The sequence below is a fragment of the Hoplias malabaricus genome, chromosome 2, assembly GCF_029633855.1.
Source record: "Hoplias malabaricus isolate fHopMal1 chromosome 2, fHopMal1.hap1, whole genome shotgun sequence".
NCBI classification, from domain to species: Eukaryota; Metazoa; Chordata; class Actinopteri; order Characiformes; family Erythrinidae; genus Hoplias; species Hoplias malabaricus.
Genome location: NC_089801.1, coordinates 11,087,559 through 11,102,439, shown reverse-complemented (window position 1 = coordinate 11,102,439; position 14,881 = coordinate 11,087,559). Strand labels below are relative to the sequence as shown.

The following is a 14,881-nucleotide window of genomic DNA, read 5'->3' as shown; positions in this document are numbered from 1 at the left end:
CATTAATATGCAAGTTGCTATCTCAATATTTTGATACTATCTCATTATTTTGAGATACTAAGTCAATATATTGAGATAGTATACAATCACAATATATTGACTTAGTATCTCAAAGTAATGAGATCCTAGCTCAATATTTTTGACTTATTATCTCAAAATAATGAGATAGTATCATGATATATTGACTTATTCATTCATTCATTATCTGTAAGCGCTTATCCAGTTCAGGGTCACGGTGGGTCCAGAGCCTACCTGGAATCATTGGGCACAAAGCGGGAATAAACCCTGGAGAGGGCTCCAGTACTTCACAGGGCAACACACACACACATTCACTCACACGGATACTTTTGAGTCGCCAATTCACCTATCAACGTGTGTTTTTGGACTGTGGGAGGAAACTGGAGCACCCGGAGGAAACCCACGTGGACACGGGGAGAACACCCAGAGTATGAATAGAACCCACAACCTCCAGGTCCCTGGAGCTGTGTGACTGCGACACTACCTGCTGTGCCACCGTGCCACCTATATTCACTTAGTATCTCAAAATAATGAGATAGCAAATAGCATATTAATAAAAAAATAACAACTGGTGCCTTTTTTTGTATTATTTTATGTGGCGGAAACAGGCTTCCATAGATTTGGTTACAGAAAATCACAATCAAATGTATTGGCGATAGTAGGGCAAGGCAACCATCTTACCCATTTAGAGAGAGGCTAGTTATAGTCTTTTAGACTCCCAGTCATGGATGTGCGTGACATCACGTGAAATTAAATGTATAATCTCTTGATAATACACTTGAACCACTTGGGATGACTTGGGAGCCCAATTTACAAATTTAAGCCCTGATGGAAACCTGAAAATCATATGGTTTTAAGACTTTGCAGCACTTACTGAACACCCACTGTCTCAGATTGGCTCCCATTCATCCCACAAAATGAATGTGCTCTGCAGGTGCTGTACTATCCTATACACTGTCACGCTGTCAAGTGGAGGTTCGCTGTAGATAGTTTTTCATGCTCTGCCAGAGATCTGCTCTCTCTCTCTTGATGTAAGGGCTTGTAAAAGCCTGAAGAATGTAATTAGCTTCATTAGAATACTTGAGGTAGGAGGCCATTCCAATCAGACAAGTGATGTGTCCAAGAGAACAGCTCTATACAGGGGGGCAATTATGGCACATCTTCTACACTGACAATCACAGAACATTGAACATCTTAGATGTAAGAGATCAGGGCTTTTTTCTTTTGCCATAATTCTTTAGTTTCAGGTACCATTCAAACAGCATTCATTCTGCATGGGGTAGCATGGTCATGTAATTTTGGACTAGAGAATTTCTGAGATTTTAGCCTTAGCCGAACCTGTTTTGTCAGAAACAACTGAATAAAACTACAAAACTACGAATGTAAGCCCAGGTTTGTATAGAAAAATATATTTCCATGTTATTGCTGAAGACCCCAGAAGAACCCGTGGGGCAGTTATGTGAGGAACCCATGTTTTGTCCCCATTGCTGTCACAGCTTATCATATCTGGGAGTCCAAAACTTTGCCTGCTCTATCCCTTGGCCACTCAACATAATGTTAGCTAGTGTGCCCCTGTAGCTAATGTAAAATAATTGGTGTGAGAATAGGTGTTGAGTGCAATTATGTTGAGTTAAGGGCAAATTATAGGCAACATGTAGGTCCTGCATAGACAGAAACCCTCATGATACACTGTAGCCTGACTTCCCCAGATATGTAAGTACCATTGCGTCCACACAGACACAATGACTATGATAGGTCCACAGTCAGACGAACTTGGATCAAGTTGAGGAAAGATAACTGAGGAAGTCCAGAACAACGAAGACTTCCTCACTGTGGATAGACAGAAACAAATTCATGGTGAGAAATATCTTAAGACACTGATTTGGATGTCATGGAATGAATATCAAAGATGGAATATAGGAAGACTATGGATGCCTCCAGAACAATAAATTAATAAACACCCTGCGTGTGCTATTTTTTTTCTTTCCTGGCAATGCATGTCAACTGCTCTATTACAAATAGTCCCCTACTCCCTAAATACTGCAATTCCCAGATTCTAAAACTAATACTATTTCACATTTACATTTTGCTCTAGAGTTCAGGAATACATTTGTGATTCCCTAGTTGTTTGCTGGTGTAATTGCAGAGTGATGCAGACCAATGCAGAAATATAAATGCTCACAATGGTGTAGGACACTTGTGCAAGCTACAGCATAGGGTCTGTGTAGAGTCATTGCAGAAGCATAAATTAGCCTTTAGCCACACGTCAACAAGATGTAGATATCAGTGAAACAGGCTCTACGTATACAACCTGAGAATCAAAATCCACTGTGCAAGGCATTCTTTCTGATCTTTCCTTTTTCTTTTTGTTTTTTGCTTTCATTCTCTCACCATCTCTGTCATCTCTTGCCATTACTATCGATTCAGAATTTTCTTTTGGTCCCCCCACTCCCCACAAACACACACATATTTTGCACTGCCTCCCCAGGCTTTAATCCCTCAACCCCATTCTAGACACAACAAATAGATCGTGTTTGCTGAAAACATGATGAAAGTCAGCAGGGAGGGGGCTTGTACTCCAGCTAATATGTTTGTTTAGGCTGGGGATGCCAGATATTGACCCTGGCCTCAGTGCTGAGTTTGGTTGCAGCTTAATATTCAAACACAAATTGATGGTTTATTGATTTAATGCCAGATGTGTTGCCAGAATTGTATTCAAATGAAGGAGTAGAATGTTTAGTATGAAGAATGTGTTGAAGTGATCTCTGTAGTGAGTTTTTCACTTCCCTGAATTATTTATATGTCACAAAACCCAACATGTTTAAAAACAATCTATTCAGGCAACATGTATTTAGCCCCGCCTATTAACAAAGTTATGAGGTGTGGTTAATTCTATACTCTTTTAGGGGCAGGCAATGGGAACAGGTGTCCACAGCATTTAACTTTTAGAGGCTGAACAATAAATGGTTAGGTGCAAATTAATTGTGTCTTTTGCATGTTTGTTTTTGTGCATATACATGAAGGCAAATTATATAATGCAGGGGTTAAACACACAATGGCTTATCACAATTTTAAATACCTTGTAGCAGATCTGAGTAAGAATTTAATCAGGTATAAGGCATTTAATCCAATGACTTTGCATTATGTAGAGAATTACAAAATATATATAAATATAAATGAGTATAAAAGCTAATTTCATCTCACATTAAAAAGCTGAAGTTACATTCAAAAAGCTGAAAAAGCACACCTTGAGTCAGGAAGTTTATTCCACGTACAGGAGTCTAGCTTGTCATGCTTTGTTTACGTGTTTAATCATAAAGCTGCCTTTTATAAATCCCATTCTCTCGGGGCTCTGTTGCCATTTTCTCAGCACTTTTTATCCGATGAAGGTGTCAGGCCAAATTTATAACATCAGGCTTTTTCATAAGCCTGTCATGTCATGTCAGTTTCTCCATTTTACAGACCCATGCAATATAACGTATGAGTCAGAAGTAAGCTTCTAAACATTACTTTTATCTTAGAAAGTTAGTGGGTCAATTTATTAGCTGATTTTAGCATCCTTGCTGGGCAAATTATGATAATAACATTTTATATCATTATGCAAGGAATGAATGGGGTGTTTTCAATTAATCAGTTTTCTTAAACTCTGAGAAACAGCTGGTCCTCACAGCATGATTTCCACATTGCAGTGTGGAAAATCATGTCATTTCCACAAGGTGAACCCCAGGGAGATTATTTCTGAGAACTTTCTCTGAAGAACTCTCGCAGAAGTGAGGATCAGAGCCACAAATTTTGAGTTTAATTTGAAAAATCTAAAGCTAATGTCAGAAGAGTATTAAAATACAGACTATAAAAGTACATTCCTTACACATGTACTTGAGTACAACTAAAAGTATTAGAATTTGACAGCATTCAGGAAAGCAAAATCCAAAGGTTTAAGTTCATGTGCTTGAGGTGGTGGAACTGGTTTAAGAAGCTGTACTCTCCTGCTGATTTTTAGTTGAGTGTGGGCCTCCATATATTATGAAAGAGATTGAACAAATACTGTGTCATTAAAAATCTGGTGGGTTTTTCATCAACTGAGGACATCCCTAGATACATCCCACCATCCACCTGATTATAACACATGATACTTTAATTTTACTAGCTGCTATTTTTTGCTGTCATTAAATAAGGGTGTCATATTTAGATCTTTGTTCTTTCTGTAATCAAACAACTGCTGGGTCACAAATCCTGCTGGTTTATTTACTCAGGGCTCCCAGAATGCTGACAGTTTTTGTGCTGTGAAATGGCATGCAATGATTGGAGAGATATTGGACAGCCATGCCAGACTGAGCCTGGAAGTCATAGTCATGGAAGTGGTAATAAAATTTGGTAATAAAAGAAGCTCCCTGGTGGAAAGATTTGGAGTCGTCAATTGAGTATGGCTCATGAATTTAAAACTGTAGAGAGGAAATTACTGTCATGTAGGACCTACAGTATGGTTCAAGAAGAGGTAACTAAGCCAAAAATAACATTTCAAGCCTATCCATGGGTTGCAGGTTATGTCACAGTAGAGGAGCTCAGGCTGTGTCCCAAATAGTGCCATAATCCCCATACAGTGCACATCACAGATAATAAAACTAAACATACTGCACCCAAGGGCAGCATGGTGGCACAACAAGTAGTGTCACTCCAGGGTAATGGGGTTGTGGGTTCAAGCTGTGGGTGACTGCCTGTGAAGAGTTTGGTGTGTTCTCCCTGTGTTTGTATGGGATTCCTCTGGAGGAATTTAAAAGGTTGTGTCCTGCCTTGCGCCCAGTGATTCTCGGTAGGGTACGGAGCCACCGCGACCCTGAATTAGATTAGGGGGGAAATAATGAGTCAAAAGAATACGTTCATTACAAAAATTACAGTGGATTACAGTTTTTTCTCCTCATTATGCAACACTGCAGGGTCTTTTACCCCCTGACATGACGAAGAAGTGGGTTTCTGTGCTTCTCAATGTTGTGTGACTCTCTCCAGTGCATGGAGAGGAGCTGTGACATCAACCCATGGATACAGCAAATGGTTTCCCCACAGGTTAAATATTGGCCCCACATAAAGAAAATCTCCAGAGTCAGTGAATGCACCAGAAGAGCTATACCAATTTAAGCATCCCAACTGAAAACACAAACTAAATTAAACAACCCTTTATGGGCCCATGAGAATTGTTTGGCTGCCCACATTTATTCGATGTATGTAGCCCTCCCTGGTCCAATTAATAGCCCATTGACCAATACACCCTGAGACCATCTTGAACCCAGCTAGCCCATATTCAACCTAAGCTGGTCCCACAAAGGAGGGTTTGTTGTTCTATTAATCAATCATTTCCCACATTTGTGGACCATTGCTTCTGAATAAATAGATAGTTTGTCCACTAGCTCTGAGGATTTGGTGGCTTTCAGCCATTAAAATATTAGTGAAAATGACAAACACCACTTCAATTCATCTGAACGGTAGTAGATATAGGTTCATCATTCCAGAGGACATAGTTCCAGAAACCATTATGTTGGGGCAATTAAACCAGTCTGACCAAAGCTTGCTATGGACCATGGTAACTGTATACTCACTTACATCCTTATAGTATTATGCAGTCTTGCCTAAGAACTCTTATTGATGTACTGTAGTTTTCCTGCCCAATCTGAGAACTGAATCCTAGACATGAGGTCACATTTTTCAGATATATGTTTGCCTTTTGATTCACAATCTTTCAGACCTGCCTCATTTTGTCCTGCCCTGCTTAGACGATGGAGAAAAATGCCACAGTGTCTTCCCACTAAATGATAATGCTTGCATCCTCCCTGTCCCCTCCAGGTGGTGAAGATGATGATCATTGTGGTGGTGACCTTTGCCGTCTGTTGGCTGCCGTACCATGTGTACTTCTTGATCACAGGCCTCAACAAGCAGCTGGTGAAGAGGAAGTCTATCCAGCAGGTTTACCTCTCCATCATGTGGCTGGCCATGAGCTCCACCATGTACAACCCCATCATCTACTGCTGCCTCAACAGCAGGTAAACCACCATGAGCACAATCCTTACCCTAGCTAAAACACAATCCGGCCTATTTCAAACCTTGTTGAAACACAAAGCCCGAGAACCCTTAACTCCTCAAGCCTGAAACTCAGAAGATCTATAACCCTAAGGGTTTTTGTTATGGCATGCCGAAGTACTCAGCGCCTTCTCAATGGCTAAAAAGGTTTTCAGAGTGAAATCTCTTTGATCTCTCAGTACCTACTCCCAAGGGACCCATTGGTACTTCAAGGGCTTGCTCAAGGAGATGTGAAATAGATTTTTTATACACAGTAATGAATGACCCTGAGATATTTCATACAAATAGCTACGTGAATGTTTGGGAGCTACTTGGAATAAGTTTGATGTTACTAAACAAGGATGAAATTACATCTACAGCCTACAGCCATTAATTTTGGTGTATGAATATGTTTTAAACCATTTTTGTAGAATTTATATTAGTAATTCAGAGTTCACATATTCTCCCCCTCTTTTATTATGTTATAGAAACTGTTGTATAGTATTAAAAATGACAATGAGTTGTCATTGTGTTAAATGAAAAGCCACCTAAAAATGAAGTGGTTTGAAAATGGCAGTTGAGAAATATTTATTTGTCACTGCACTCGTTATGATTTCCATCAAAGAAGAAACACTGCAAAAGCCTGTGCATTGATTTGTTCTTTTTTGGGGATAATATTGTACTCGAAAATATGTATGAGATTTGGTTGCGATTATTTTAGTGAATTTATACTTAATTTTTAGGATAAAAATAAATAAATAAATTTTAGGATAAGTAGTTTTTAAGTAGTTTAAACAGTTTTAAACTGACAAAAGAGCAGGACAATGTTTTGATTTTTAATTACCATTACATATTACACAAAAAATGCTTTAAACTTATTTGTACACTTAATAATATATAATTACCCTCTGATAATGTACCTCCAAAATTTATAAGAAATTATATTGGAAACATATTTTGGTTTCAAGCATTTTAGAAGCATTTCTATTTATCCAGACATCATGAAACACTTGCACAATGTAATATAGTGTTAAAGGACATAATGGCAAAATGATTTGTAGGTCACAGACAGTGAAAACTGTCTTTATTATAATAAAATAATAATATAGTCCTGAAAAAGTAATGGGCAACATGAAATCAACTCAACCTTTAAAATATATATATATATATATATTTACAATATTGTACAATAATGTTCCTTAACTATGTACCAGTGAGGATACCACCACAGTGACAGTTTTTCGTTTTTCTGAGAGTAGAAATATTTATCTGAAACATAATCTGAATATAATAAAGTGTGGCCAAAACTCACTAAGGCCTTTAAATGGGATACTAATGACTAGCAGTCTCGTCTCAAGGTGAAGTTACATATTTTAATAAAAAAAGACTCTTTCCAGGGATTGTTCACCACGAGCAGATGTACCTCTACATTTCTGAGGCCTACCCAGCATGACAAATCACCATTAAACCGGCCCATAAACTAAAACATTATCTCACAGCAGTTTACAGCACTGTTTCTGTTGTTCTTTTTCAGGTACAAAACAGACCCTTTTTGTTGATTTTGTGAAACAGTGAACTGGAAAGCTCACCAAGTAAAATAATTGTGACTCATTTAAAAAAATAATTAAATCATTAATTAAAAATAACAAACACACAAATACAAATTGTTGCTGTTTGTATGTATGGCAACTGTAGGTAGGTATCACACTGCTGAGTCATAACCACACATTAGGATCCTATTCCCAGGTCTAAGTTTTGTTTTTATTAAAAAGGTCATCAGTGATGCTTCCCATATGAGAAGTCAGTAAACATGATAAAACAAAAGGCAATGAAAGCATTAAAGGTAATGAAAAGTGAAGCCACTCTAGAATGACAAGCAAAATATTGGCAAAACCTTGCCTTTCATGCAAATTTTGGTGTCAGTCGCTTAGCAACAATGAACCTATTGTAGCTCCAGGATATTTCCAGGAACTATCTTTGCTGCTTCATAGGGTTCAGTCTTTGATTAGTTCCTTTTGAACAGATCCCAACTTTTGTCTTGGCACATACACTGAACTATCAAAAGTGGTTTATGTGCAAATAAGGGATGTCAAAATCTCACAATTGTAAAAAATGACTACTTAAACCTTCACTTTTCTGTCTTGGTGCTTCTTCACCAAAGGTTTCGGGCTGGCTTCAAACGGGCATTCCGCTGGTGTCCCTTCATTCGCTTGTCCAGTTACGATGAGCTGGAGCTGAGGGCAACTCGTCTGCAGGTGGCCCGGCAGAGCAGTATGTACACACTGTCTCGAATGGAGACCACTGTAGTGGCTGCATGTGACCCCAACGAACCTTCAACCTACCCGGCCCGGAAAAGCCTGCTCAACCACCACCACAACGGCTGCTCTCATTCCACCAAGAGCCGGGCGGCCACTTACACATCCAGCGACCCTCAGGAGGAATTCTGCTGATTGTTCTTTGTTTTTGGACCCTGAAGGGCATTTGTACGGAAGGTTGCCTGGCAATGCTGCAGTGCATAGAGTGGACAAGCAAAGGGGCATGACATTGTTGCCTTGATTTCCAATTTGTTGTGCATCTGGCTTATCTGTTGCAAGGGCAATTGGTCAGTGAGGGCCCAAAACCGACAGCTGCACTATAGGGTGCACTGACATACTTTCCAAAACAAAGTTATACCATATCATGAGTATGAACTTTGGAAAATCTCAGTTATTCTAATAACTAATCTACAATTACAAAGAAGATGAGAAGAAGACACTACACTGAAACACTCAACGAAAGTAAGCTTAAGTTTGGCATCAACATTTTCAAGTGATATTTTTAATTTTCACAACTTTCTTGAGTTATAGGTTAGATTCCTTAAACTTTCCTCATGTAGAAGCCACTTGTACACAAACAAGCTTGCATTTCTTAGCAGCTAACATCTCACACTGTATCTAAGAAGCCTTCTGCTGGACAGTTTTGCAGGAGGGCTATAATTTTCTTTAGCAAATAGACCCACATAAACATATTCCCACTAACCCTGACACCTGCATAATTGATTTTCAAGGGTCCCAGACAAAAGGACGTCTAGGGTTGTTGGTAGCTTCTCTGGAGATAACCACAGAGTAATTGCTTCACACGGACTTCAGAACGCATTGGACATAATCATATTATCTAGCCCCCTGTAGACACTATAGGCTTGTGTAAATGTGGAAAGTATGCGTTTGTGAGAGGTCGGTAGAAGCTGATTTGCCTTTTGCCACTGTTGCTGTATAACATTTAGCTCTGGCTATGTACTTTCAGAAGTGATCTTGAACTGTAAGAAAGGTTGCTCCAGGGGAATCTTTTACTTTCTGCAACACTTTTGCGAGATCACTCTATTTAGCCATAGCTCTCAGCAGGCACCCTGACTATTTGAACTGTCAAGTTATGTTCACATTGCAGTAGGGAAAAAAATGAAGTGATGAGCCTCGACAGTGTGGCGAGTGCTAACATTTTTCTCTCTTTCCTCAAGGCTCTTTCTTTTAAGTGGCCACAGTTCTTAAGAGTTTCTACTCTCATGATCAGTGGCTTAACACTCACAAGGTGTTACAATGTAATTACAAAGACATCACAATACATTTGATTGAACTTCTCTAAATTGTTAAGAATATGGTCGTCTTGGGTGATGACTCTGCATGAACTGATTAGGCTCTACATTAAAATGTTTGTAATTACTGTAGTTACACAGTACCAACACAGGTAACAACAATGTAACTACTGTGATTATAGCACTTTTACAGATGGATTATATTAGCACAGCTTACTGTCAACTTCAGTTGTACTCATAAATACTGTCTCATCAATTGTTGTTATTTCACTGTAACTGCAAATAGATCACCAGTAGTCACATTTGTTGTATTACATGTAATAACACAGAAATTACAACATGGAATATAATATAATTCCTATTTGTTTTGCTGGAATGCATGCTGCACATATGGTCCCTGTTGGCACAAAAACACACACAGTAATGCCTACATATGCACACATGCACACACGCATATTAAAATCTATTGCTCATTGCTATGCCCAACTGCTGCATACTAAAAAAGCAGGTGGACATTTCTTCACCTCTTTATCAGGCCCATGCGGATGCAATTATGCATTGAAAGGAAAACAGCCAGTGGTCATAAATGCAAGCCAAAAGGCCGTCCAGGCTCCCAGCCTCTGATATTGATTAGTTAAGCCAAAGGAGATGGACAAGGCCTTGGATCTGGATTCCAGTCTAAAGAAAACATGGCCCAAAGCCTTCGAGCGCTTTCATCCAACTCCAGGGCAAACTCAAGTGTGATAGGTTTTTTCCAGCTGAGAGACGTCCAGCTGTGGCCACCACAAACAAAAGCACACACACACACACACAGTGCTGTGCAAAAGTGGGACCACCTTTCATTTATTTTATTTCCAGTCCAAACCTCAACAAATATAGTATCAGATTATTCAATATTTCGTGTGTCACATGCCTTTGTTCCACAAAAGTGATATATTTCCACTCTCCAAAGTTCAGTTTGAGAATTTGATTGCATTTCTGCCTTCCACAATCCAAATAATCCCACACATTTAGTGAGGTCTAGACTCTGGAGTCAGTTCATTGTTCTAAGAAACACAATAATCTCCTTTGTTGTGTTTTTTTCTCAGTAACCGTAACTCAACAGCTCCAGATCATTTATAAATCACAGAGTTGTAGATGTAGAGTGTGTCATCTCACAGTAGAAGGTCGGAAGCAATGTTTTTGAGGTGAAAGCCTTAAATGCCGATTATCTGATGGTGATCATGTGGAATTTCTTATTTAATGTATATTCTCTCCTTTATGTTCACATGTTTAATTAATGTTTTGACTGGAAATGAAATAAATGAAGGGTAATCTCAATACTGTGTTGTACGTGCACACAGCTGAAAGCATATCTTATGAGTGAATCTATTTTTTTTTTTTTTTTTGCATTGAAAATCTATTACATGTACAGTAAATATCCATGTATGCAGTCTATAGATCCACTGTAAATAGAGCTTTTCTTTATTTCTACCATGAGCTTGTTTTCAGGGCCATTGCTTTGATTAACGTTAAAAAAGATGAAACATTCACTTGGGTGCATTTGGTGTTGAAAGCCATCAAAGCCTTTACATTTTGCTCACCATGTGTCCAAAAGACCTCAAATATTCATTTGTATTCTTCTGCAAAAAAAAAGACAAAAAAATAGTTTGAATCACTGAATGTCATTACTATAGTTTGTGTATTGTCCCTGTTGTGCTTGGTTTACATTCACCCTCAATGCAAGCTGCTTGTAAATTCCTATGCCATACTGCTCTTCATTTCTCTAAAAGCATTTGAATGTATATATTTTTCCACCACTGATTTAATGGACTACATTCGTATGTTTATTTGAAGATAAGGCACTTTTGCTTTGTTGCCTTTGGTGTAGGATGTGCTCTTGTGTTTCCCCTGCTGTAAAAAAGACCCTCAAGCATACACACTGAATGTAAAGACATTTTGAAAGTATCTTCAATGATTGTATAGTTGATGTTCAAGGCATGTGTGTGATGGCTACTGTTTAGTTGTCTGTCATTATTTTCATGAATTTGTGGGTTCTGTTTTAATATATAGAATGCTATGTAAGATTACATTTGCAAGGGGTAATGGGGTAAGTGTAATTATATTCTTAAAGGAATACTTCTGTGTCTCTGCTGGATTAGTATTGTGTGGTTCCTTACCATGGAAAATAATTCCAGTGAGCTTAGAAAAGCACAGAAAAAAAAATCCTATAGACATCCTCAAAACTGGTTTTGCAACAGTGCCTTTAAAACAGATATATATATAGTGAATGTACAGTACGAGTCAAAAGTGTGGACATCTTCTCATTCAGTGTTTTTTCTTTGGGTTTTTTTTTGTTATTTTTGTTATTTTCTACATTGTAAATGAATATGAAAGACATTAAAACTATGAAGGAACACATATGGAGTTATGCAGTAAACAAGAAAGTGTTAAACAAACCAGAATATGTTTTATACTTTAGAATCTTCAAAATAGACCCCCTTTGCTGTATATATATATATATATATATATATATATATATATATGCCACCTAGGCCCATTCATGCTGATGAAGGGGTGATTATAATGAGTTGGAAACCTTTTCTCTTTTCTGTGTATGGTGTTTAATACATAACTTCATAAAGAATGACCAGTGTGAAATCAAAACTATTAGTGTTAAATTAGCACTGTGAGTGTTAAAATGTTTATTTCACACTAATAGCGTTGCTTTAACACTGGTGAATTTGCTATGTACAAATAAAACATTATGCTGAGTTTCAGCAAATGATTTTCTCTGATGTTTTCTGAGATTGGAAAAACAATGAATTTTCTGTGGTAATGAACCATGTAGAACCCTTCGTTTACAGATATATTAAGTTTTCCTTTAATGTGTTATGTGTTTGCACTGTCACTGTAAATTAAAACTAAAGTGTGAAGGTGAAGGAAACCTGCGGACGATCAAGCGTGTGTTAAGGGCACTGTTTGTTCTGAAATTGTTTAAATCAGTAATATATTCATGTATTTGTGTCTTTGATTGTGCTGGAGATGAAAGCCTGGCCTAATTGATGTTACGCAGCTTTGCATTCAGACATTTGTTGTCAATCTGTGAGGAGCTCTGAAAAATGTATGCAGCTGCTTTAATACAAATAATAATATATGTATTTTTCTAAGTGTCTGAACAGGGTATTCAAAAGACATGATGCAAAGAAGGCTTTAGAGTACAATAACACATCAGAACAAATACGTTGCAAAATATCCACACATGAGAAAATGCTTATATTTATGCTATGAATAAGGAAGAATAAAGCAGTAAAAGTGAACAACACAGGACATATATATAGACAATATATTTATACATATTAATATGGTATGCACATATTTAAAACCCTCTGGTTTAAAATTTTGTGGCCTGCTTGCACCAGAAAATGCTGTAAAAAACCTATTTAAAACATAGCCGTCCCTATATGTGGGACCCTCTCTATGGAGCATCAACTGGTTCATTCAGAGACTACAAAGCAATTTGCTTTTTCATCTAATGTGAGTTGCACTTTAAAACAAAAGTAAAAATTATAAACAATCACTGTCATATGTTGTTTGCCAGGTTTGGTGGCAAAAATGAATGGTTGCACCTTAACTTTGGCAAATAAACAACAATGAAATGTGCAGAGGGGTGCTGTCTGTAGAGGATGTGTACTTTTCTCTAAGAAAAAAAATAAAAACACAACCTGTAATGCTGCCGTTTGCACATTCAGTTAGAAACGTTCAGCCAAGTACGTGGCGTGACATCAGCTCTGTTGAGTTTTGTCTAAGGTCGAGAAGGTCAACTCATTAGCGGAACGAAGCGGTAGTCAGCAGAGTTGAACGGAATACCTGTTGACACGGTGGCCTTCTGTGGGTCATGCTGATATTTCTGTATCTGTCTTAGCCTAGGGCTGCTTTGCTAAGTTTTAGTCCACTCCAGTTTTCCAGTCCATGGACAGACCACCTCCTGATCACCGAGGATATGTCATGCCTACTTGCGCTGGTGCTTTTTCCAAAGTAAATGGGAGATTTACTGAGATTAGTTTGTTTTTACAGATTTATTTATTAATAAATATCTAAATAAATACAATTTTAAAAATAATACTAAAGTTAAAGTTAAAATTTAAGATCAAAGTTTAAAAAATACAATTAATTATTTGTCCAAGTTATTATTATTATTATTATTATTATTATATTTTTTTTATATTCTTTTGTGCTGGTGGAGCAGGCTATTACTAGCTTAAGTGGCCCCCAGGTTCTAATAGTGCCTATGTCATCATATACTGGTTAAATGTTGCCTGTGTTGTTAATTATGTGTAAATTATGAATTTTAAAACATTTATAAAAATTAACAAAAAGCAAGCCAACTCTTTTTCTGGTGCTTACACAGTAATAAAGCTATTCTCTTTGGCAGTGTTTTTGCTATTTGTAAAGGCAAGCTTGTTATAATGTCTTGTTATAGTTCAATATAAAAACACAGCTGGGATACAGTAGTTATTAGATGTTAAACAATTTTAATATGAAAACAGTGAATTGTCAGATATGTTTGGAATGTATGTAACTCATGACGTTTTGCTTTAGCCTACAGTGAATTATTTTGTACAGTATTTTAAAGACAGGAATGATGAAGCTTTATGTACAATCCTTTGTTGTGAATGAGAATGTGTTTTCTGAAGAGCTGGGTATTTTTATTTGTGTAGTTGTCGCAAAATATTGTGCCATTCAAATAAAAGGTATTTAAATGTTGGTTTGAATTTTTTGCATTTTTCATTTGTAGATATGTTTAAAATTAATTAGCAACTTGTTCCATTTAGTCCAGATTGTTTTAGTAAGTAGAGCCACTTGCTTTATTCCCCATTATAGAATTATTTTTAAGCATTTTTAAAAATGTGTTATTTTTGATATTTTAATCATTAATCATTATATAATCATCTTTAAATATATTTGTATATACATAACATATGATAATCTTTAAATATTGAATCATTATATATATATACATACTTTTGTCATTATTACTTCAGAGGGTATCAGCCACTAGTTCCAGTTATTCCAGAACAAATGATCAACTAGAGCAACCATTTATTCTGGATGGAATTTGGGAGTTTTGACTCAAATCTATAGGTACAAGCTAGGATACACCTTCTGTCTTAGCACTAAGAAATTTGGAATCATTCTGCATAAGAGCATCAGTTGGAAATGCTATTGTCTGGTGTTTCTTTCTAATCATAAGAATTTTAGATTTAA

General features: G+C 37.2%; 1 protein-coding gene across 1 annotated transcript in view; it reads left to right on the top strand.

The window, feature by feature from the left end:
- Positions 1-9,203, top strand: part of tacr3a (tachykinin receptor 3a) — a 38,253-nt gene extending 29,050 nt beyond the window's left edge. Inside the window, exons 4-5 of the mRNA XM_066659727.1 lie at positions 5,854-6,050; positions 8,228-9,203. Coding sequence (XP_066515824.1) covers positions 5,854-6,050; positions 8,228-8,516 — 486 coding nt within the window. The 3' untranslated portion in view covers positions 8,517-9,203. The remainder of the gene's footprint in view (positions 1-5,853; positions 6,051-8,227) is intronic.
- The last annotated feature ends 5,678 nt before the right edge of the window (positions 9,204-14,881 follow it).